We start from the raw sequence: 25,050 nt of genomic DNA, 5'->3' as shown, positions 1-25,050 counted from the left end.
AAACAGAACCGTAATTCCTAACCAGAGTTCATACCAAACCTATATGAGAAGGCTATAGCAAAGTAATAATGCAGCGAAGAAAAGGCCTCGGTTTATGTCCAGTATGTCTCAATGAAGCTAGGAAAAAATAAAAGAAGACAGTCTTGGAAGTGACAAGGAGAATAAACTGATCACAGTAAGGGCCTACCTAGCAAATAAGCAGTGTTATCAGTCTGGATCCCATAAACACCTACTCAAAACAGCATACGGAATTTATTACTTGTGCTTTCTCAACAAAACTAAAACAAAACTTCAGTGTAGTATATAGTTTTACCAGTAATACACGTTTTTGTTTCGTTTTAACCTGAGAAGCTCCATACAACCAACTCTGTCAAATAAAAAGCCAACTTTTCACACCGCTCTCTATAAAAGTCTCTATATCCTCTTCATTTTCCCAGAAGTTGTAATAACCCACTTGGTTCTCTGCCATAAAAGGAAAACAAAGCAAGGAGATGCTCCTATGTAACCCTTGTGACCCCTCTGTCAACTAAAGGGCATACTCCACGGGAGGTCCCTGCAACACTGACTTTGAGAGATAGTAAACTGATATGGGAAACCTCAAAGAGAACGATCATAAAATGGAAACTATTTTCTAATACAAATAACTCTTAAAGTAAACAAAAATAATAGATGGCAATTCTAAAAATTCCCTTCACATGTGGGTCAGCCTATGTCTCAGTTATTACTGAGACACAGAGCCTTCATTCCTGTACACTTTTCAGGAATGTCTGATGGTAAACAAGATTGTCCATCAGAAGGGAGGTGTTTTCAAAGAGAGCCACGTAATTGTTTCAGAGGGTGTTGGTACAGAGATGGTTCCCAACTTAAAAGAGTTCAACTTACAACTGATTTTTGATTTTACAATGGTGCAAAAGGGATATATGGAATAATAATATGAGATACTGAACCTTTATTATAAAATAGGCTTTTTGTTGGATGACTTTGCAGAACTGTAGTCTAATATACGTGTTCTAAACATAGTTAAGGTTGTAATGTTCTAAAAGGTTAGGTGTATTACGTGTATTTTCAACTTATGATATTTCCAAATTTAGGATGGGTTTATTGGGGTGTTACCCTATCGTAAGTCTAGAAGCATCTGTATTTGGGTCAGTAAGGTGTTATGCTCAGTTCCATGGAAGCCAGAAATCATGACTATGGTTCCCCATGAGTTTGATTTTGAGAAAGTAACTCTATCCCCGATAGAATCTTATCACCCAAGTGAAAACATTTGCAATCTTGAGCGCAGAACAGTAACAAACTATAATGATTAGTAATATTTTATGCCCAAGACTATGATTCACATCCTTAAATTGTTGTCTTTTGCATATTTGATTTCAATTTGATTCTAAGTAGGTCACATTTAAAGTCCTGATACTGCTGGTTTCAAAGATGACTTAAAATCAACAGGTCACCAAACCACACTAGATCATTAGAGATCTGACTAAAGACTGACAGAGCCACACACAAATGGGACTGGAAGAAAATTCAAGATTTAGGGACTTCATAGGGAAGAATCTGTAACTCACAGAAGATAAATAATGATGTTAACACTCAGAATTATACCCATCAAAATATCCCGTAACGAAAGAGAAGGCAAGCTACAAAATTGAATTTACAAAAGATTATTATTTATAATTAACAAAAAATTACTAAAAATCATTAGATGCCGAGAAAAGTAAACAAAAGATATAAACAGGCATTTCACAGACAAACATGAATACACAATGAACCTAATAAAAGATGCTTAATTACATTAATTTGAGAAATTCCTAGTAAAAGTCACAAAAAGAAAGCATCTGACAACCACCAGATTGGCAAAAATATAAAAGTTGGACAATATCAAGTGCTGACGAAAATATGAAGCAACAAGAACTCGTGCACTGCTGGAGGGATTATAATAGTACAACCACTCCGGAAAATAATTTAGATTTAGCTCAATAACATTGAAATACACATACCCGGAACCTCAATTATACTCCTAGTTATTTTTCTAGAGAAACCCTTATAAATACGCACGAGGAGACATACATGAATGTTTACATGAGTGCTATAAAATAGGAAACAAATGTTCACAAACAGGAAATAGTTATAGTACAATCATACACTAACATGCTATAGACATAAAAATAAACTACATCAATTGTGGATGAATTTCACAAATAATTACATTTAATACAATAAGCAAATCACAAATAGAGTGACAAGAATCAGGGGAAATTAAACCATGCACTGTGTAAGGGACTCAATCACAGGTTGTAAAATTTAAAGAAAGCCTTAAGAATGTTATAAATACAAAATAAAAGATGGTGGCTACCCGTGTGGCGCGGCAGAGGACTGGGATCAAGGAGACAGGCAAGAGGGGCTTCACAGGTCTGAGCACATCCTGTATCTAACGCTGAGAATCATGTGTGCTGCTTCTTCGTCTTTTCTTTATCTGATGTTATATTCAATCGGTGTTAAATTTTTCATAATGAAATAAAACACTCAAAAAAGGTTTTAAAGTCTTAGATCAGATAAAAGTAGTAGTGAAATATACCCACAGAGATTAGGGTATTGCTAATTGCATAAAATAAACTCGCTTGTACTATACAAATAGTTTAAATTACACAGATTATTTTAACCTGCCTTGCTCCTTGCACTGGAACAAGTATAACCAAAAAGTTAAAGGCAAGAAAATAATTATTATTAATTATTCTTCATATTACAGAGTCCCTACTTGTGGGCTTGTACTTAAATCATTCCCAGGTGGCTCCGGGAGTCTGTGACCTCCACTGCCGTCATTCCGATTTTGTTGCCTTTTGGGCAACTTTGTGGTTTAAAGATGATGAAATTTTGCTCTGGTTCACCACACAGTTTAAAACTGTCTAAGTGACTAACAACAAAAAGAAGAGGTTAAATATTTACATTTCAAATATCTATTTTGTTAATACCAATATAAAAAAATTATAAACAAATATTGGAAAATATTAATCTGAAAATCCTGATCCTTGGGTTTTAGACTTGATTTAGTACTTGATATAAAGTAACTAAATCACTATCCTTTACATTTGCCCATATCATTAATGTTTCATATTTTTTAAACAGTTCACATTTGGAAAATGTCATTTTAATTTTTTTTTTTTGTATTTTTCTGAAGCTGGAAACGGGGAGAGACAGTCAGACAGACTCCCGCATGCGCCCGACCGGGATCCACCCGGCAGGTCCACCAGGGGCGACGCTCTGCCCACCAGGGGGTGATGCTCTGCCCCTCCGGGGAGTCGCTCTGCCGTGACCAGAGCCACTCTAGCGCCTGGGGCAGGGGCCAAGGAGCCATCCCCAGCGCCCGGGCCATCTTTGCTCCAATGGAGCCTTGGCTGCGGGAGGGGAAGAGAGAGACAGAGAGGAAGGGGGGGTGTGGAGAAGCAAATGGGCGCTTCTCCTATGTGCCCTAGCCGGGAATCGAACCCGGGTCCCCCGCACACCAGGCCGACGCTCTACCGCTGAGCCAACCGGCCAGGGCTGTCATTTTAATTTTTAAAAAATTCTGAAAAATACCTACAGTGTATACGTTGAGTAAGCTTCCAAGAGTTCACAATATGTCTGTCTACCTAAAATTCCCTTTACATAGGCAGAGCCCAAAGATTCCTGTTGGCCAAATGTCATGGCCTCTTGTTAGTCTTAGGGTCCCTTTTCTCTAATATTCTACTGCAGTGGTCCCGAAACCCCGGGCCGCAGACCAGTACCGGTCCGTGAGTCATTTGGTACTGGTCCGCAGAGAAAGAATAAATAACTTACATTATTTCTGTTTTATTTATATTTAAGTCTGAACGATGTTTTATTTTTAAAAAATGACCAGATTCCCTCTGTTACATCCATCTAAGACTCACTCTTGACGCTTATCTCAGTCACGTGATACATTTATCTGTCCCACCCTAAAGGCCGGTCTGTGAAAATATTTTCTGACATTAAACCGGTCCGTGGCCCAAAAAAGGTTGGGGACCACTGTTCTACTGAACTTAAATCCATCAAATCTCTTAATGCCCAAGTTCAGACCATCTCCATTCCATTGCTCAAACTATCCCTTGAACCAACATTAGCCCTACAAGGTTTTGCTGTCTGCCTGACCCAGCCTCCACCCCACCTGTATCTTGTAAACTAAACTACCTATGAAAGAGGTGCTCCGTCATTAGTTAACTCCCCTATATCCTCAGCCTCTTCTCAAAGCATTACCCAATATCCTGGCTGTTAGAGATTACCCCTGAGGACAACAGCTGTCCTGCTGCACTCTCTCCAATAGCAGCTATTTCCTTCCTACTCTTCAAGGTCCTTCAACCACCTAGCCAACCGTTCCCCTAATCCCAGGATCCTGTCATACCCGTAACATGGCACATCTGAAGTCACCCCTTCTGTGACCACACTCCATCAATATAACCTTCAACTTCCCAGCACGCATGTTTAACCACTCTCCCTCTATGGACTCTCTGGTCTTGGGAGGATTTCTATCCCAACCCATTAGAGTAGTTCTTTCTCCACTTCCCTCTTTTCCAGCCTGAAGTCCAACGGTCTAACATTTCAACAAATTTATCATACCCCAAACTCTCATGCTTATGTGCCTTCCACTGCATTTATCTGGAAAAACCCTTTGAGGCTCCAACTATTCTTTTTCTCTGAGTTTTCATCCCCATGACTCTTCCCCTAAAGAATCCATAAGTACTTACTGAATGTCTAAAATGTACCGGAGACATAGTAAATAATGCTCTCTATTTTAACAAGTTGCTGGCTTACTGATCACAAAATTTTTATAATAAATATTCAACAAATATTTATTCAGCATCTCCTAAGAAGTAGACACTATCTTAAGCTCTGAGAATTCAGTAGTGAACAGGTCAGATGAGGTCCCTACTCTTGTGAAGCTTAAGTCTCAGTGAAATTAGACAAATGACAAAAATAAATGAACAAGAACTTGAGCCATTGATAAGTGCCATAAGGAAACATGGTAACATGACAGCAAGTGTCTGGGTAATGGGTTTTGGATGTGGGCAAGATACAGGCATCTCTGATATTATGGGTTTGGTTCCAGACCACCACAATAAAGCAAGTCATCATCTTTCTGCCAGTGGAGGGTCTTGCCTTCAGTTTGTAAAAACCACAGTTGTGAAGTGTAATAAAGCAAAGCACAATAAAAGAAGCTATGCCTATAACTGAAAACCTTCTCGGAAACACAGCAAAACCTATAGTATCTTCTTCACGTCCCACAACAGAAACACCAGGGCCCATTCTGAACCATTGATATGGCCTCAATGAGACTATCAAACCAACTAAATACATCAAAAAGGAAAAAATAACCCTACTCTACAGGATTTAGGTGTTGTTTTAATAAAGAACAGAATCTCACACCCATCCACTTAACTTTCTATGTACTTGAAGGAATACATCATCAGGAGTGTGACCATGATCAAAGGAACTTCAACTCAGCTGGGTTCTGTAATTTTGGGGGCACATGAGCTATATGAATCGTAAAAATCTTCTAATTCTTTTTCCCTCCCTGTCCCCATAAGCCTTACAATATGAGTTTCCAACTCTTCCCTGTTTATCTACTCCTTGAATCTGAGGTGGCCTTGGGACATTCTTTGACCAACAGAAAGCAGTGGAAGTGACGCTGTCCAAATTCTGAGCCCAAGCCTCAGGTGACATGGAGCCTTTCTGCTCATTCCCTGTTCCAGCATAAATGACACCTGCTTTCACAAGAGTAAGCCTGGGTAAGCCTATCAGAGGATGAGAGATTACGTAACAGAGAGCCAAGTCCAGATAAGACCATTCTAGACTAGCCAAGATGAGCAAAGTCTCCTACCTGACCCGCAGTTGATCTCAGAAAACAGTAAACGCAACAGAAAGTAGGGGAATTGCCCAGCCAACCCAGGGATGTGTACGCAATAATAAAGTTCTTATTTTAAGCCACTGCATTTTTGGATGGTTTGTTATACAGCAAGATTAATTAATCATAGCTATTCAACTAGGATAATCTATTATATTTCTCCTTTAATATTTTTGAAGAATTGAAGCCAAGAATTGTGAAATGATATAATTTCCGTGTCTTCTGCAACAAGGCTTTAATAGCAGGCCAGGCAAGAGCTATTACTGACAGAAAGGATTTAGAACCCCATCACAAGATTTTATTTCTTTTACCAATAACACTGCTTGTTTTCAATTTAGAGTTCCTTTTGCAGCTCCACTGAGACAGGAACAGCTGCTGGACTGAAAAGTATCCACACTGATATTGTAAAAATCTAATTATTAGGTAAATATTCAAAACAGACCGGGATTCCTTTTTCCTAAGAAAAAAAAAATAAGCAGTTGATTTGCTTGTCCTTTTATTATCTCTTTTCCATTGCTCACACTATGGCCAGACAGCTCGGTTGATGAGAGCATCATCCTGAAGCAGAGGCTGCTGGTTTGATCCCTGGTCAGGGCACAGAGAGGAACAGATCAATGTTCCTTTCCTCTCTCACTCTTTCCCTTCCTCTCTCTAAAATCAACAAACATTAAAAAAAAAAAAAATTTCTCACTGTGAACTACTTCTGAGAAACATACCTATTTTTCCAAATTCACAAAGAATTTCACTTCTGTTTTGCAGTTTTCCACCTCCTCCAAGAGTTTATTAAGGAAGCAGAATTTTACTGTGTTTATCTAAAGCTAAAATGTACGTACAGCCTAACAGCAACTATACAACTATTTTATAAAAATATTTGCATATGACCATGAAGCTTATGTGTATATTCACTATAACACTTTTAGAAATAAGGGATAGGGGAGATGAAAATAAAAAACTCAATGTCCAACAATAGGAGTATAGCTAAATTATTAAAGCATATTTTGAAGCTCTTAAAAGAAGGGTGTTGACATCTAACTATTAATATTAAAAGACCTAAGATGTGTATTAAAAGGTCAAAGACTAGTGCATAGAGAACAAGCATATTAAAAAAAAAAGATATATCTATATAGTATATCTGTATGTATATGTATGTATGTCAGTATATAAACGCAGCCTGACCTGCGGTGGTGCAGTAGAAAAAGCGTCTCCCTGGAATGCTGAGGTCGTCAGTTTGAAACCCTGGGACTTGCCCAGTCAAGGTACACATGGGAAGCAACTACTAGGAGTTGATGCTTCCTAATTCTACCCCATTTTCTTCCCTTCCCTCTCTATAAATAAATGAATGAATGAATGAATCAATCAATCAATAAATGCAAAAATAAAGTATTAGAATGGACCAAACTGTTGAAATCTATAACCCCCTGAGGAGCAGAATATGGGGGGTAGGTTGGGAAGCATAAAAAAAAATTCCACAAACAGTTTCAGTAACAATAGTAACATTTCCAATAAATCTTCCTTGAAATGCATAGGGATATAGTGTCTGATCTTAAATGCTCATGATTGATTACTAGTTAAATCATATGAATTAACCCAAAGGCCAAACTGACAACTCAGTCAAGCACTTAAAAAAATCACATTCACATACACATATCAATACTTATTTGCCCCACTCCATCTTTTCTTTCCTTTTTTTTTCTTTTCTTTTCTTTTTTCTTTCTTTTTTTTTTTTGTTGTTTTTTTACAGAGACAGAGAAAGAGTCAGAGAGAGGGACAGGGACAGACAGGAACGAAGAGATGAGAAGCATCATCATTAGTTTTTCATTGCGACATCGTAGTTGTTCATTGATTGCTTTCTCATATGTGCCTTGACCGTGGGCCTTCAGCAGACCAAGTAACTCCTTGCTCGAGCCAGTGACCTTGGGTCCAAGCTGGTGAGCTTTTGCTCAAACCAGATGAGCTCACGCTCAAGCTGGCGACCTCGGGGTCTCGAACCTGGGTCCTCGGCATCCCAGTCCGACGCTCTATCCACTGCACCACAGCCTGGTCAGGTTTTCTTTTCTTTCTTTCTTTCTCTTTCTTCTCTCTCTCTCTCTTTCTTTCCCTCCATCCACCCACACATCCATCCATTCACCCACCCTCATATATGACCCTAGGTTGTATTGTCTGATCACTATAGGTACTCTGATCCTCATCTATGAATTCTGCTACACCTTTTTCATTCAGCAATGGGAAATAGCAATCCTGGTATAAAATATGGGTATTCTGTATATTAATCCAGCAGAAGATACCAATTACTGATACCTAATACTATCAACTGTTTTACCATCAATGTGAAACTAAGGTGCACAAAAGCTTAAGATTCAATTCATTCAAGTACTCAAATGTTTTAAACTACTTGGGCTTACATGCAAGCTCATAAATTGCTTTTATTTTTGTTTACTGCTTTATGATATAAATCCACAGATATTAACTTAAGAATGATAAATGTATCCACATCCTCACCTAAGGCCCTGCAAACATCATTAGCTTATCACAATATGCTGTTTTACTAATCCAGAAGTTGGTCTCCAAGTCTTCTGAATACAGTGCTCCAAGCTGCTACTGCGAATCAGTTACTAGAGTTACAACGTTAGTTGAAACTCATTTACATCTCTCATAGCCCATTACAACAAACCACACCTCCAGGTTTTGTAGGCTTGTATGGTCCTCTCATACTTGTCATTTTGGCCTTGGTCATGTGACCTGCTTTGGCTAATAAGACATAACTAAACATGATGCAAGCAGAGGTTTTACAAGCATTAGCACACTGGGGCTTGTACTCTTGGAAAGACATAGAAACCAGCTGTCATGTTATAAGGAAAATCTAAATAGACCATTGGGTGATAAGAGGCCACGAGGGGAGAGACATTGAATATTCTAGCCACAGCCTAATACCAGCTGAAGACATCTGCACAAGTAACCTCAGTGATACCACACAGAACAGAACAGCTCAATCAACCCAAAGAAAGGTGAGGAATTATAAATCATTGTTTTAAGACACTAAGTTTTCAGGGCAGCTGATTATGTAACAGCAGGTAACTGAAAGATTAATCACTATTCCAACCATCTGAGTCACTAACAACAATCCACATACATTCTCCATCAATTATCTTTAAACTTCACCAGTCCAATCAAGAGTATTGTAGGCATGGAGCAATGGTGGCACTTTCATCTACTGGAGAAGAGAGCATAAATCTGTACAAAGTTTCTAGAGAGTATTCTGGCAAAATGTTAAGTTATGAACCTTTTAAAAAGCTCGTATCCTTTCCCAATAATTGTAACTTGAGGAAACAGACATGCATATATGAATGTTATATAAGAGTTTTTCTCACAGCAAAAAGCTAGAAACACAGCCATCTAAAAACAGAGGAATGGGCCCTGGCCGGTTGGCTCAGCGGTAGAGCGTCGGCCTGGCGTGCGGGGGACCTGGGTTCGATTCCCGGCCAGGGCACATAGGAGAAGCGACCATTTGCTTCTCCCCCCCCTCCTTCCTCTCTGTCTCTCTCTTCCCCTCCTTCAGCCAAGGCTCCATCGGAGTAAAGATGGCCCGGGCACTGGGGATGACTCCTTGGCCTCTGCCCCAGGCACTAGAGTGGCCCTGGTCACGGCAGAGCGACCCCCCGGAGGGGCAGAGCATCGCCCCCTGGTGGGCAGAGCTTCGCCCCTGGTGGGTGTGCTGGGTGGATCCCGGTCAGGCGCATGCGGGAGTCTGTCTGACTGTCTCTCCCCGTTTCCAGCTTCAGAAAAATACAAAAATAAAATAAAAATAAAAAAATAAAAATAAATAAAAAATAAAAATAGAGGAATGATTAAACTATTTATTATATTTTCATAAGACAGATCATAGTAAAAATATTTATTGAATATGACATAAGGACACAAAATATAAATTTAATGAAAATAGTATTCAACACAGTCTTAGAAATAAGACCCAAATCTTTAAAAAATACAGGCATGTGATTATGCATATTTACAGAAATATTAATAGAAATTCTCTGTGCATAACAGGAGTGGGTGATTTTTATTTTTTCCTTCTTTATACTCTTCAGTATTTTCCAAATGTTCTATATAAAAAAGCATTACTTCTACAATCAGGAAAACACCTTATTATAAAACAGGTTGGAAAATAGCACACATGCTAAACATAAACATATTATTTACTTGATAGATCTATTGTATGATTTGGAAGGCTCTGATATTTCTTTACTAAAAATTTTAAATGCCATCATTACTAGAATGCACCTATATCCTGTGATATAATAACTTTTTATTTTATTTTTTGTATTTTTCTGAAGCTGGAAACGGGGAGAGACAGTCAGACAGACTCCCGCATGCGCCCGACCGACCGGGATCCACCCGGCACGCCCACCAGGGGCGAAGCTCTGCCCACCAGGGGGCGATGCTCTGCCCCTCCGGGGAGTCGCTCTGTTGCGACCAGAGCCACTCTAGCGCCTGGGGCAGAGGCCAAGGAGCCATCCCCAGCGCCCGGGCCATCTTTGCTCCAATGGAGCCTCGGCTGCGGGAGGGGAAGAGAGAGACAGAGAGGAAGGAGAGGGGGAGGGGTGGAGAAGCAGATGGGCACTTCTCCTGTGTGCCCTGGCCGGGAATCGAACCCAGGACTTCTGCACGCCAGGCCGACGCTCTACCACTGAGCCAACCGGCCAGGGCCTGATATAATAACTTTTTAAAAATAAATCCAGTATAACCTACCAGGCAGTGGCGCAGTGGACAGAGCGTCAGACTGGAATGCAAAGAACCCAGGTTTGAAACCCCGAGGTTGCCAGCTTGAGCATAGACTCATCTGGATTGAGTGTGGAATCATAGACATGACCCCATGGTCGGTGGCTTGAGCAAGGGGTCACTCGCTCTGCTAGAGCCCCCCAGTCAAGGCACATGAGAAAGCAATCAATGAACAACTAAGGTGCCACAATGAAGAACTGATACTTCTCATTTCTCTCCCTTCCTGTCTGTCCCTATCTGTCCCTCTCGCTGTCTTTGCTTCTCTCTCACAAAAAATAAAATAAATAAATAAAAATATGTATTTTCAACAGAGCAAATGAGCGCTTCTCCTGTGTGCCCTGGCCGGGATTCAAACCCAGGTCCCCCGCATGCCAGGCCGACGCTCTCTCTCTCTCTTCCCCTCCTGCAGCCAAGGCTCCATTGGAGCAAAGATGGCCCGGGAACTGGGGATGGCTCCTTGGCCTCTGCCCCAGGCGCTAGAGTGGCTCTGGTTGCGGCAGAGCGATGCCCGGAGGGGCAGAGCATTGCCCCCTGGTGGGCAGAGCATCGCCCCTGGTGGGCATGCCAGATGGATCCCGGTCGGGCGCATGCGGGAGTCTGTCTGACTGTCTCTCCCTGTTTCCAGCTTCAGAAAAATACAAAAAAAAAAAAAAAAAGTCTGTTATTAAACCAATGGTAACTGATCATCACTGGCAGCTTAAAAGAAATATGGCAATTATACAATTAAATATTTGAGTATAATCCTGTTAAGTACACAGAAGAAGCATGAAAAGAGGAATTGATGGGGGACAGAACTTACTGTGGAGAAGCTCCACTGGCCCTCCAAAATCCCATCTACAACCCTTTCCAAGGGGGAGGCTGGAGCCTGAGTTTCCTCCACTCAGATCTACAATGGCTCATCTCCCCGAGTAACAGCCAATTACACAAACCAGTGACGCCCCACACAGTCCGGCCCATCATGCCTCTGCTAATTCGCTTGCCCTGCTCTATTTCTTTTTCTTACAACATTTATATATTCTTACATACTATAAACTTTACTAGTTTATTCTCTCTGACATTCTCTCCCCCACCATCCCATTCCCCAGAAGTTTAGGGTATTTTAGTCTGTTTTGGTTAGTAATATATCCTAATCACCAAGGCATATAATTATGAGTTCAAAATGCAGTAAAGAGGGATAAAAGAGTCCACCAGTGGATGACTTTGACACTGAGACTGAAATAATCATCAAAATCAGCATAACCAGGTGGTGGCGCAGTGAATAGAGCGTCAGACTGGGATGCGGAAGGACCCAGGTTCGAAACCCCAAAGGTTGCCAACTTAAGCGCAGGCTCATCTGGTTTGAGCAAGGCTCACCAGCTTGGACCCAAGGTCGCTGGCTTGAGCAAGGGGTTACTTGGTCTGCTGAAGGCCCGCAGTCAAGGCACATATGAGAAAGCAATCAATGAACAACTAAGGTGTCACAACGTGCAAGGAAAAACTAATGATTGATGCTTCTCATCTCTCCGTTCCTGTCTGTCCCTATCTATCCCTCTCTCTGACTCTCTCTCTGTGACTCTGTAAAAAAAAAAAAATAATAAAATAAAATAATAATAATAATCGCCCTGGCCGGTTGGCTCAGCGGTAGAGCATCGGCCTAGTGTGCGGAAGACCCGGGTTCGATTTCCAGCCAGGGCACACAGGAGAAGCGCCCATTTGCTTCTCCACCCCTCCGCCGCCTTCCTCTCTGTCTCTCTCTTCCCCTCCCGCAAGCCAAGGCTCCACTGGAGCAAAGATGGCCTGGGCCCTGGGGATGGCTCTGTGGCCTCTGCCCCAGGCGCTAGAGTGGCTCTGGTCGCAACATGGCGACGCCCAGGATGGGCAGAGCATCGCCCCCTGGTGGGCAGAGCGTGGCCCCATGGTGGGCGTGCCAGGTGGATCCCGTTCGGGAACATGCGGGAGTCTGTCTGTCTCTCCCTGTTTCCAGCTTCAGAAAAATGCAAAAAAAAATAATAATAATAATAATAATAATCAAAATCAGTTGGCTAAAAGTTTTGCTCTCTATTCAATAGTAGGCAGCAACCTCAGTAAATTCTGCTGCAGTTTTACTGCTTTTTCTAAATTTCCACATCACACCATCCTACCCCAAGACCTTTCTTTAGCTGTGGCAACACTTTCACTCAGATTATGGTCCACTCTCAAGACCAAATACTACAAAATGGTAGTTATTCTCCATCTTTCCGGGGACTTCGCTCTGCTCTGTTCTGATCCATTCTGTGGGGATTTCACAGGGGCACATGAAGAGGCAGGCTCCTCTCCATTTGCAGCTCCCATATTGAGCCAGTTCTCTCAATGTATCTAGTCAAAGCATGATGTATACTTTGCAGCATTTATCATAGTCTACAATTTATGCTCATTTTATTACTATCTCTCCCACTAATTTAATTTAACTATAAGCTCCTTAGGAGTAAGGTCCATGTCTGCTTCATTAACAAAGACTACATTATTTGGTGTACAGTCAATAGTAAGTATTTGTTAACTAAGTAATTAATGGCTGGGGTGGGGGAGTTATATTCAGTGGGACACTTGAATCCATGTAAACACAATAAATTAAAATTAATAAAAATTTTAAAAAATGGATGTATGAATGTGGCATTCCCAGCTTGGTTCTATATAAACACTGACAGTCAATTAGATAGCTAAAAGAGGATTTTTTTTTTGGTGGCGTGTGTTTCTTGTTCATAAGGGAGGAATAGAAAGGCCAGATTTTTTAGCCACCTAAAATACTATAAATAGCATCTCAAAAACCAAACCATCATTAACACTTCCACCTAGAGTTCTCTCCCCACAACCTACTCCCTTATTCTGGCCAAAGGTACCCATCATTCTTGTAGCCACTCAGACACAAAGGCTTTGAGTGGCTTTTAACCTTTCTTTCTCTGTCAACCTCCTAGCTCAGCAAGATTTCTAAGGCCTGTCAACAATACTTTTGATCAATGGTCTCCTTCCTTTCCAATCCTGCTGTTACCAGGTTCAAGCAACTAGATTACAGCAGCAGTCCCAGAAATGATCTCCTTGATTCCAGGCTTGTCCCTTTCGAACCAATGCTGCCTCTACTAAAATCTCCCTGAAAACCTTCATGTTACACTAGTAATGCTATACCAGAAGACATCTGCAGTGACTTGCCTAGAAAATAAAAAGTTCGAAGACCAGACACAAATCATATTCCTGGTTTTACCTCTCATTACCCTAGCACTTTCTATGCTGGCACCACTTACCAGCAAGGTGTTACCATACATTATACATATCCGACCCTGTGAATTTACCCTACCGTTCATTCATGTCAACCCACAGGAATGCCAGCCATACCCCCAGGCCTAGCTCAACCCGGCCTCTGTCCCTCATGCCTTTCCAGGAGAGCCCAGCCAATCTGCCTCTCCCTCCTCTAATTTCTTATGACACCATCTGACAGACTAGTATCATTTTTACGCTATGACTCCAATTTACACATGCACATATATGCATCATAACTTTCTGTCCTCAATCCCAACTTATGCATATCTGTTATAGAAAAAAAAATGAAAATGTCACAGAAGAGCACGTCAACAAATGCTAAGGAACTCTATGTCTTTCATAAGATGGACAGAGGTGGGTAGATAGGAATGTTTGCATCCAGCTTGTCTTCAGACCCGCCAACTCTGATTCTTCCAACCAATTTTATCTTTTTCTACTCTTCATTTCTTCCCCTTCCTAAACAGACACCAGCTTTGAGAATAAGAAAAAAACACACAAAGGGGCCTATTCAGATCAGGGGGGAAATCATTTGTGAAATCCAGAAAGGGTTCTAAAAATGCAACCACTTGAGTTGTGGGGATTCCTCTTGTTCTACCCCAATTAACTCCTTCAAAGACTAGGAGCCAGCATCATTACTTATCCTGGGCACAGCTTACTCAGAGGGTGACTGGATGCTAGGCAACAAGTTATACACGTGCACTCCAAGAAGAGGACACCAGGCAGGCCTGCCTGGTCTAGAGCAGTGGTCCTGGGGCTAAAAAGATGGAAAACAGGATTCCACAAAAAAAGTCACTATGGTTAGAAGTTCTGGTATCCCAATCTTGAAACTGTAAATGTATTTTATCAATGAAACTTTCCTATTCTGTTACAGAGTAAGAAAATCTTCTTTCCCTTTATAAAGATGCCATTTTTAAATAGCATGTTTTTTTTATTTTTTTGTTTTAATGTTCTTTTCCTGCAAGCTCCAGCAAGGCAGAGTCCAATATAGTATGGTCCTCTGTTAACTTCTAAACCCCTAGAATAGTGCCTGCCATTTGCCAGGTACTCCTGAGTAAATGAAAAGGAATGGCCAAATTCCAAGACCCTGTCAATATACAATACTAGTCAACAGGTTCTTAGAGGATTAAATAAGCTTTTATTTGTAGGCTGACCTACTAACCTAAGCACTGCACTTGCTTCAATGAAAGAATACCCCTAGTCCCAAGAAAACACCTTATGGAGGAATATATATTATAGAACTTGCTTATACTGTCCTAAATTTTTAGGCATAGAAAGGTTTTAGCCCAACCCTGGCCAGAGAGCTTGGTTGGTTAGACTCGAACCATTGGAGAATCATCCCAAAGTGCAGAGGTTGCCAGTCTGATTCTGGTCAGGGCACATACAGGAACGGATCAACGTTCCTGTCTCTCTAAAATAAGAAAGAAAGAAAGAAGGAAAGAAGAAGAGGAGAGAAGGAGAGAAAGAGAGAGAGAGAGAGAGAGAGAGAAAGAAGAAAGAAAGAAAGAAAGAAAGAAAGAAAGAAAGAAAGAAAGAAAGAAAGAAAGAAAGAAAGAAAGGAAGGTTAGTTTTAGCCCAGAGTCCATAATTTGAATGCTAGGTATATAACCTACAATAGGTCCTTAACCTCTTTAAGTTTCAGTTTCATCCTCTGAAAAAAATAGGTAACAAAAGGCTACTGTGAAAATTAATTCAGTTTAAATACAATGTTGAAAAGCCTAGCACTAAATAAGTAAATAAGTCTGTTTCCAACACCATCTCCCTTTTAATACATGTCTTTATACTACAAACTCCTTAAAGCTTGCTCCACAGATGGGTTGTGCCTACTGAATTAGTACAAAGCGCTTTACACTAGTAAGAATTACGTATTACAGTCAAACTCTGTTATGAATATGAAAAAGAAATACAATGTCCATGAATTGTTCTGAGTAGTATACAGTTATTGCTTTAGTAATCAAAATCCAATTATAATATTACAGTAAAGTACACCAAACAATTTTAAATATCAAGCACATAAATACTATTTTCTAACATTCATGTGGCAATTATGTTATGGTCCCCATATTCACTCATATTTAAGATTATAATAATCTAAGAAACATTTTTTCCTTACTTGCAACCTTAAATGGCTACTTTATATAAAAATTCCTCTCAATGAAGGTTAGTTTGAAATTCTCAGCACACATTAGATCCAGCTATCAGATACTGAAATAAAACACCATTAGGCAAAACACTGCTCTATTTGCATATCTAAGAAAAAGTTCAACTTTCAGGACTTAAAAAACTAAGTCAAAGAAAAAGCAATATGAAAATATAACCTCAAAATTTACATACTGTTTTATCACTCTGCAGTGACTTTTTTTCATCTCCCATCCCACCACATAAAACAATAACCTTTAAATAATCACAACAAAGTTTCTCACTATTCAGAGAACACTGTTTTAAGATCTACCTGGCACTTTAAGTTAACCATCTTAAAGCTTTGAAGCACAAAGAAACAGTCAATGACACATCCATTTCAAGTTACCCTGACCTGTCATTACAGAGTCATTAAGTGATATTTTCAAGGAGTAAGCACAAAACTTTATAACTTTTACATATATAAGACTACTTTCTGTACTTTATGGGCCAAGTTATTTGAATAATTAAAGCTACACTTTGTAAGTTATAAAACTCACTGATAATTATTCCTAAAGATAAATAGCATGGATTAAGTTTTAAAAGCAATATGGAAACTCAATAATCAAACTTAAACTCTGCGTACATGTATTTATACACACACATAATAAAATGATTTAGAGTCCGGCTAACTTTTTTTTTTTTTTAACGTGGTGTGGCAGAGAGGGACAGACAGGAAGGGAGAGAAAAGAGAAGCATCAATTAATAGTTTCAGCACCTTAGTTGTTCAGGGATTGCTTTCTCATATGTGCCTGGACAGGGTGGGGGGGCCTCCAGCTGAGCCAATGACCCCTTGCCAGCGACCTTGGGCAAGGCTGGCTATAACTTGAGGTACATGGAAAAACTACTTTTCTCAGAAAAAATTAAAGTATTAAACTTATTTTTAAGATAAAAAATTAATTTTCAAATATTCATTTTTTTTGACCAAATGGATTTAGAGTAAAATACGTTCCCTATATTATATATTCTGTTACCTAACTGTAAGCTTTTATTAGAAACCAATTTCAAAAAGTGTATAATGTAAACTGATTATCCAACTCCTATCCGTACAACTATTAACTGTTTCATGCAGCTCCGCAGGGAAGACACCACACAAAGTACAAACTGCAACAACAGAAAGAAAACACACACCACTCTGGCACAACACACAGTACTTCATACTCATCGGTGGTTATCTGTAAAGGCTTAAAGAGAGAGACTAAAATAGTAAGAGCAAGGCAGGAAAGCTAAGTAGCTTTCCCCGTTTCTCATTTCATCTCTTCTTGGTATTGTCAGTTCTTTTTGTAGATCACGATAAATTCCCAGAATAGTGTAAAATTCAAAGAAATTTAAAAATGGGATAAAATTTAGAAGTTGCCTTTTCAACCAGCCTAATTTAAAGATGTGAAGACTAACCTGGGTGGGGTAGGTAGGAGAAAGTGAAGGGAGATTAAAAAAAAAAAAAGGCAAAGACTGAGCTCCAAAATGTTTAAGAGGTTCAAGACCACTTCCCAACCCTCCTGACTCCTCTCCACTTGAATGACTTACTGCCCACATAATCTGCCATTTTGAGCAACAACCAACATACGTTCAAGGGGGAAATAATTTGAGAGTTGAATGTTCAAGTTCTTTAGGTCTCCCTTCTTGACGAGGGAGTCTCACAGGAACACAGGATTAGGAATAGCAAAAGGTTGATGTGCCTGATTTTGACCCATCTTGGCCCTTCCCAGATGAACCAAATCCACTCTACTTCACTGGATCGCCTTTTTTCTTAGAAATGGATCGATAACTTTTCTTCATCTAAGAACCAACAAAGTAAAATACATTCACCAATATTAATCACTTTCCTACTTCAGATCCCTATGCTTTCTTCTACTAAGGACATTCTAAACATGGTTCCTGTTCTGCAGTTTCTCATCTTATTGTCTTTGCAGACTGCAAGTCCCAAAGGCCCGTTTCTGTTGTTTCATACGTGGTGTGACAATGAACACAGTAATTTTTCTGACTACTTTCATGATTAAAATAAGATTCAGACATGGTAATATATATATATATATATATACACACACACACACACACACACACACACACACAGTGCTTCCATATATATATGGAAGCACTTTGTAAATGGTAAACTTTAAGATAAAAATAGTGCCATCATACTAGAATGGTAAAGCATCCCTAATTGCTCATAACACAAATTTAGTATAATGTTTCTAGGAAATTACAGCCTAGTTTAGGAATACAACTAATCTTTAAAGAAATTGGTCTTCTGATATAACCTAGAAAGGAAAAGCAGTAGGATCTACCATTCAACAAATTGTATCTGTATTTTATCTAAATAAATTTAACGAGCATTGTTTCTATAACATGCTCAATTTTAAAATAAATTACTTTCATAACCTAAATTATTTATTGTTACTTTTTAGATACAATAACTGGCTGTCTCTTAATTCTACATGAATAAAACCCCATTAGTTCAAAAATGTCTTCAGAGCTTTCTTAATATTGTCCTCATTTTCCTGAGAAACTTACTTAGGCATGACAGTCAAATAAGATTCTAATTTGTTTAAGTCAATGTAAAAAATGTCTAATCAAAATGGCTAGTAGAACAAAAGAAAACTCAATCTCTCTAACAGCTAGTTCTAAAATAAAACATACATATTCAGCCCACACAGAATAACATTTTGCACTATCTAATAAACATTCATCTAAGAATATACACAATCACAGAAATTAAAACATTATTGGGAATTCTGTAAATGCCTTACTCACTATAAGATCAGTGAGGCTTACATGCAGTTAAAATTATATTGTATCAAAATAAATGAACTCCACCTTCAGAAATATCAAGACTACATCCAAAAAAAAGAGTATCCCTTTTTTTCATAGCAATAAAAACTCACTTTAAATTAAAATGAAAATAACCACTAATAAAAATATTTAATGATTCTATACTTTACTCATACTTGAGCTTTTAGGTAATCTAATAATATATAACACAATCTCTAAATAAAAGTTCTAACTTGAAAATGACCAGAAGCACCACATTTCTGCTTTCTCTATTTCTACATCCAAAAGCAAGCATTCCTAACACCTATAGCTACCCCCTAATATTTAATATAAACCTCATTCTTAAAAATGTGAAAGCCATACAAGTAATTACAATTTAATGGAAGTATGGGCATAACCTTAAAAATGTCACTTAAATATCTTATAGGGCCTGATGAAATAACAATAACTTTAGGTAGATATCTGTTATTATTAAATAAACTATTGACATCACAGCCAAATCTTGTATTCTCTTTCAAGCTTTAGTTCCTTAAAATTAAGCAAAAAATTATCAAACAAAAAAAATAAGCTCTTAAGAAAACCTTCCAATTGAAAAATAAGATAAAACCACCTCTATTTTCCCTTGGGGGATAAAAATTTTTCCTGCATAATTCGACCTCAAGCATTGTATTTGTCTCCAAGTACTACCAAGTTAACTGTGAACAGAAATTGGCTCCATATTTTATAGAAATAGTATAAAGGTTAGGACTGACTGGTCATCTCTCCTCTGCATGCTCCACTGAGAGCCTTGAATAGAAAATCACAACACCATTTAAATATATTTTTAAAACTTAAATATATTTAAATACACTGAGGCAAATTACAAACAATGCTCAACAGATGTTCGTGAAATATTCAGTATTTATTCGTTTTTATCAGCCCTGTCATTGTTCACCAAACTGTAACCTCGCTTTACATCACTTTTGCTACTTATTAACAGCTCTGATCAAAAAATACATGCACAGAATTCAAATAAAAAGAAAAAAGGATAGAATGCTACAGAAGAAAATATTATAATGCTGTATTTATTACCCAGGAATCAGAAGGACCAAAAATGCAACTGTGGCCATAAATGACCTCATTTCCAAATCAATGAATGTCCAGGCAAATACCATTAAAAAAACTAAGAGTGTTATCTTTTCTCTCAAAATTCCAACACTATATAAAAGACAGAGTTAATATTTTAGGATACACCTTAAAAAAATCATAATCTTACCTAGACATACAGCTATTCAACTGAAGATTAATCACAACATTCAAATTACCAAAAAAAACCCCAAAACCATAATAAAAAAACTCACTTTATATAGTATCTTGCACCTTCAAAAGTATATGCTTCTTCCCAGCCAGTAGGCAGATCTAAAAAACATATATTTCACAATTAGTATTACTTTAATAGGATAACAAAATGTTTCAACCATTTTAAATTGTTCGTTTTCATGATTAACTATTTTCATTTTAAGCAGGCTTCTAACAATAAAGTGTTGGACTGCTAATAAACTCACAGTAGCTATCATTTTTGGGAAAATGTCAATTCAAATTGAAAACCATCACAGAAGTATCACAATATTAGAGAATATCTGATATGATTACAGACTTTAATGATCAGAATGTAATGCAAGGGAACTATGTTCTGACATCCAAAAACCAATTGAAAGCCTTCTAATCCCAGGTTAAAAATAAAAACAAATTGTGCCTAAGGCAACACCTGCTTCTTCTGTATATTGTGTCTATTTAAGACCATCATACCTTTCAGCAACATAAAGTTTCACTGATGAGAATGAACTACCTAAATACTAAATTAGGGGGAAAACCTGACATCATATACTTATACATGTGTGTTTCTACTGACTTGACTTTAAGAGAAGTGAAGTTTCAAATAAACCTGGGAATAATTCAGGTGAATTATGGTAACTATTACATATTACATACAAATAATTAGTGGGGCTTGGATTTCATCATAGTACCCCTTTAAAATAAAAAATCATTGGTGTACAAAACCAGAGTCAAAGCAACGTAAACCAAACCAGAAAAAAAAAAGTCATGTTCATGTTTTTAAAAAATGACCATGAAATTATATAAGAGAATAAAATGTTTCCATGGTGTCAATGTTATCAAATCTATGGGGGTAAACTGGGAAACAAATGTACATTACACATAACCAAAATAAGCAAGAAATAATTCCACAATTAGGTTAAATAATTTAAACACTATATTGTCTTCTAAAATAAATTTGTTACTATCCATAAGGCTAAAAGGTCAGCAAAATTGAAATATGTATGCAAAACACTGAAAGCCATATTTAAGTCAAAGACTGCTCTGGGGAGTTAAGAAATATGACAGTGTTATTAGTCAGAAATGCCTTAAAAATGTAATCTCATGTGTGCTACACCAACCTTCCCTTTCCACCTCCACCTTTTAGCAAATTTGGAGACATTACTCACTTCAGTGAACTCCAGAATTTAAAAGAAAAGGCAGGTTTGTTCAATATTCTAACAACTTTATAAGAGAGTCACAGAATCCCAGAGTTGAAGAGCAAGTAGGATCCTGAAAGGCTTTACCTCTAAAGAACTGGTGAAGCCAGCCTCACCTTCGACCCAAACTGTGCTCAACCCTCTCCAATCACCAGAAACAGAGGCAGGCCAGTAAGAGAACACATGTTACATTTCAAAGACAAACAAGTTTCACAAATGTAAACAAAGAATGGCAAAAGAAACCAGACCAGCATTGAAGCTACAGCCAGCCATTCTCCAGTTCTCTCACATTTTAGCATTCAAACAAGCTACCAAAGGCATCGGAGACATCTGCTTCCCCACCGATCTCCTCAAATTAGGACACAATGCCCACAAACGGGACACCCCCTTGCACGCCCACCGCCTCCGGGCGGACTGTGTAACCTCTGTGCTGCTGCCGGGGTCTTTGAATCTGGCTGGCTTGCAAATGCGGCTGCAAATGCCTCCTCTGGCTCGGGCTGCTCCACTCGTAGCAGGAGGGAAAGCGCCCAGCATTTTCTGAGCTGTTCTTGGTCAGAGAGGATCGCAGCATCCCCAAACTCCTCTCTTTTCTCCTCCATCAGCCGGCTACCCACAAATCCCACCTAGGAGGAGGAAGCCGCACGGCAGGAGGCAGCTCTCCCAGGAGGAGGGAGAGGATGTGTAGAAATTATCGCCGGCGGACGAGTGGAAGGGTCCCGGGCTGCAGGGAGTGGGAAAGGACTTCCTAAAGGTTGAAAGGGGAGAGGATCCAGGAGTGGCTGAGGTTAGAAAAACTCAGTTGCAGGGAGAGGGGAGTCGGCCACCCTAGGGGAGAAGGGGGAGTCCAGGTTGGGATGGGAAAAGGGCGCTGGAAGAGGGCGCCGTCTCCAAGCGGTGATGAAAGGCTGCGGAAAAAAGAGGCGTCCAGGGAGACTCGAGAGAACTCCGGCGGCGGCGAGCCCTCTACCTGCGGCCGCCTCGCCTCGCCGCTCCCCGGAGACCGCGGCACGGGGCCCGGCCGGGCTCAGCGTTACCTGTGCTCTGCCGCCGGTGTCCGGTGACCACCGCCTCGCCGGTGACGGGGTGCAGCCAGGTGGTGCTCTTCGCCTCCTCGCTGCAGGGGTGAGACAAGGGGCAGAGACCCAGCGTGAGTGGGGACGCGGGAGGAGCCGAGGGGCTGAGCGGCACAGAGCGGCTCGCTCTCCCCCGCACGCCAGCCCCCCGCACCCTCTGGGCCCCTGCGCTGTTCCCAGCTCTTTACTTGATGAAGAAGACTCGGCCGCCCCTGGTGATCCCGTACGTCCAGGACCGGGGCAGGGAGCAAATCCACTCCAGGTTCAGATCCGCCGCCATGTCTGATCCCCAGCTGCCGCCGCGGGAGGAGGGAGCGATCCAGCGAAGGGAGCGCGGAGTGAGCGCGGCCGAAGCGCGCCTCCCCGGCCCGGCGCGCCCCCGCGCGCGCCCTACACCCTCGGGCGGCGCCCGCCCTGCCGCCCGGGCTGGGTCCGGACCGCGTCGCCACCCCTCCGCATCCTCCGCGGCCGCCGGCCGGCCGCCCCGCCGCGCGCTCGGGGGAAGGGCGAGCGGCGCCGCGCCCGGACTCCAGACCCCTCCCTCGCGCTCCTCCCGTGCTCTCGCCCGAGCGAAGGTTCCGGGATCGATTAAAAAAAAAAAAAAAAAAAAACCACAACGCGCTCTGCCCCTAGCGCTTTGCCCCACGGCTTCCCACCCCGGAGCGCGCAGCTAGGGGAGCGTAATTCCCGCGCCGCCGAATCCTCTGTCTTTTAAAACAACAGGAGCACTGCACGGGAGCTTTGTTTTGTAAGATCTGTGGTATATTCAAGAGATTTCAAATATATATATATATATATCTTTAAAATAGAAAGCTATTTTGATTAAAGCACAGGGAAGGCTTTTTCTGTTTGTGATTTGTGCGCCAGATATCAGTTTGACTACTAACTAACCGGTGAAATATAAGTGGATTCAGACTTGACAAAATAAATTTTCCCCTTTCTAGGCCCCTTAAGTTATGTAATGTTTTATAAAATAAAAATCTTTACTTTTACATTAAAAAAAAAGATTCACTTATGTCAATCTGGATTTCTCCTTTCCCTATCTTCCGTAAATTACAATAGTAGTTAACTTTACAGAGGCCTTGAAAGGGTATACATTTTAAATCCTCACAACAACCCCATAGAGGCTATTATAATCCCCATTTTCCGAATGGGAAAAATGAGGTTTATAGAAACAGTAGCTTGCAAAGCCTGAATTCAAACTCCTTTAGTATTTCAAAAGTCTATTAGTATATAACCACATTGCTGTACTTATTTTAAAAATCTCGTTTTCCCCTGCAACCCACCTTTTTGTTATTTGAATAAGAGAAAGGCAGGTTTCACTGCAAATGAGATCTCCCTGAGCACCATTTGAGAGTACTTGCCTCTTCCCCTTGTGTCTGGTCCTCAGCCACACTTGGAATTGCTTCTGCATCTTTGCAGCAAGATGACTCATTCCAACAGGATCCACAGTTCAATAATAATAGTACTACTGTACTTGGTATTCTTACAGCACCGTTTTTCTCACCAGTTTTGGGTGCCACGGAAGCATTATCTCATTCATCTTCCCAGTAGCTCAAAGAGGCAAATAATCTTTTTCAATATTTAAGGAAACTTAAGGCACAGAAATGGTAAGCGACCTTGGCCAAAGCCTAGCCAGCAAGTCAGGTGGGGCCTGAATGAGAATGCAGTTTTATGGACTTTTTCTCTCCTACTCTAATTCCCAAGACCATTCTATCTTTGGTGAAAAGAAGTCCATCTGCGATTACTGCTGTAATTTTCCTGTCTATCTGCATACACACAGAGAGAAAAAATGTCACTATAATGTATTCTCTTTCTGATTCCTTTGCAGTCCCCTCTTTCCTTGCACTGCTTATTACCTCTTGACATCTTATCTCCTGCTCAGTCTCTGGAAAAAAATGACTTTTTTGTTGTTGTTGTTAAATCAATGAATAACTAGCAGGAAATGTCAGTGGTCCCCAACCCCTGGGCCACGGAACCAGTAACAGTCCGTGGGCCATTTGGTACTGGTCCACAGAGAAAGAATAAATAACTTACATTATTTCTGTTTTATTTATATTTAAGTCTGAACGATGTTTTATTTTTTTAAAATGACCAGATTCCCTCTGTTACATCCGTCTAAGCCTCACTCTTGACCAGGGGTCCCCAAACTATGGCCTGCGGGCCACATGCGGCCCCCTGAGGCCATTTATCCTGCCCTCGCTGCACTTCTGGAAGGGTACCTCTTTCATTGGTGGTCAGTGACAGGAGCATAGTTCCCATTGAAATATTGGTCAGTTTGTTGATTTAAATTTACTTGTTCTTTATTTTAAATATTGTATTTGTTCCCGTTTTGTTTTTTTACTTTAAAATAAGATATGTGCAGTGTGCATAGGAATTTGTTCATAGTTTTTTTTTATAGTCCGGCCCTCCAACGGTCTGAGGGACAGTGAACTGGGCCCCTGTGTAAAAAGTTTGGGGACCCCTGCTCTTGACGCTTGTCTCGGTCACGTGATAGATACATTTATCTGTCCCACCCTAAAGGTTGGTCCGTGAAAATATTTTCTGACATTAAACTGGTCCGTGGCCCAAAAAAGAT

At 40.2% G+C, this 25,050-nt stretch overlaps 1 protein-coding gene across 20 annotated transcripts in view; it reads right to left on the bottom strand.

Moving 5' to 3' along the window:
• PLEKHA5 (pleckstrin homology domain containing A5) overlaps positions 1-23,014 on the bottom strand; it is a 268,347-nt gene extending 245,333 nt beyond the window's left edge. For 4 of the 20 annotated variants that reach the window (XM_066264562.1, XM_066264565.1, XM_066264561.1 and 1 more), the window contains exons 1-3: positions 22,661-23,004; positions 22,434-22,513; positions 20,227-20,284 (exon numbers count right to left, since the gene is read on the bottom strand). In XM_066264562.1, the coding sequence (XP_066120659.1) occupies positions 20,227-20,284; positions 22,434-22,513; positions 22,661-22,752 (230 nt within the window). In that variant the 5' untranslated portion in view covers positions 22,753-23,004. Of the gene's footprint in view, positions 1-2,353; positions 2,474-20,226; positions 20,285-22,433; positions 22,514-22,660 lie in introns of all 20 variants that reach the window. The other 16 variants (XM_066264570.1, XM_066264567.1, XM_066264569.1 and 13 more) reach the window with 10 other exon arrangements.
• Positions 23,015-25,050: the final 2,036 nt, after the last annotated feature.

The sequence above is a fragment of the Saccopteryx bilineata genome, chromosome 1 (genome assembly GCF_036850765.1).
Source record: "Saccopteryx bilineata isolate mSacBil1 chromosome 1, mSacBil1_pri_phased_curated, whole genome shotgun sequence".
NCBI lineage: Eukaryota > Metazoa > Chordata > Mammalia > Chiroptera > Emballonuridae > Saccopteryx > Saccopteryx bilineata.
The sequence above is the reverse complement of the archived record's forward strand: the minus strand, read 5'-3'. Positions and strand labels throughout refer to the sequence as shown.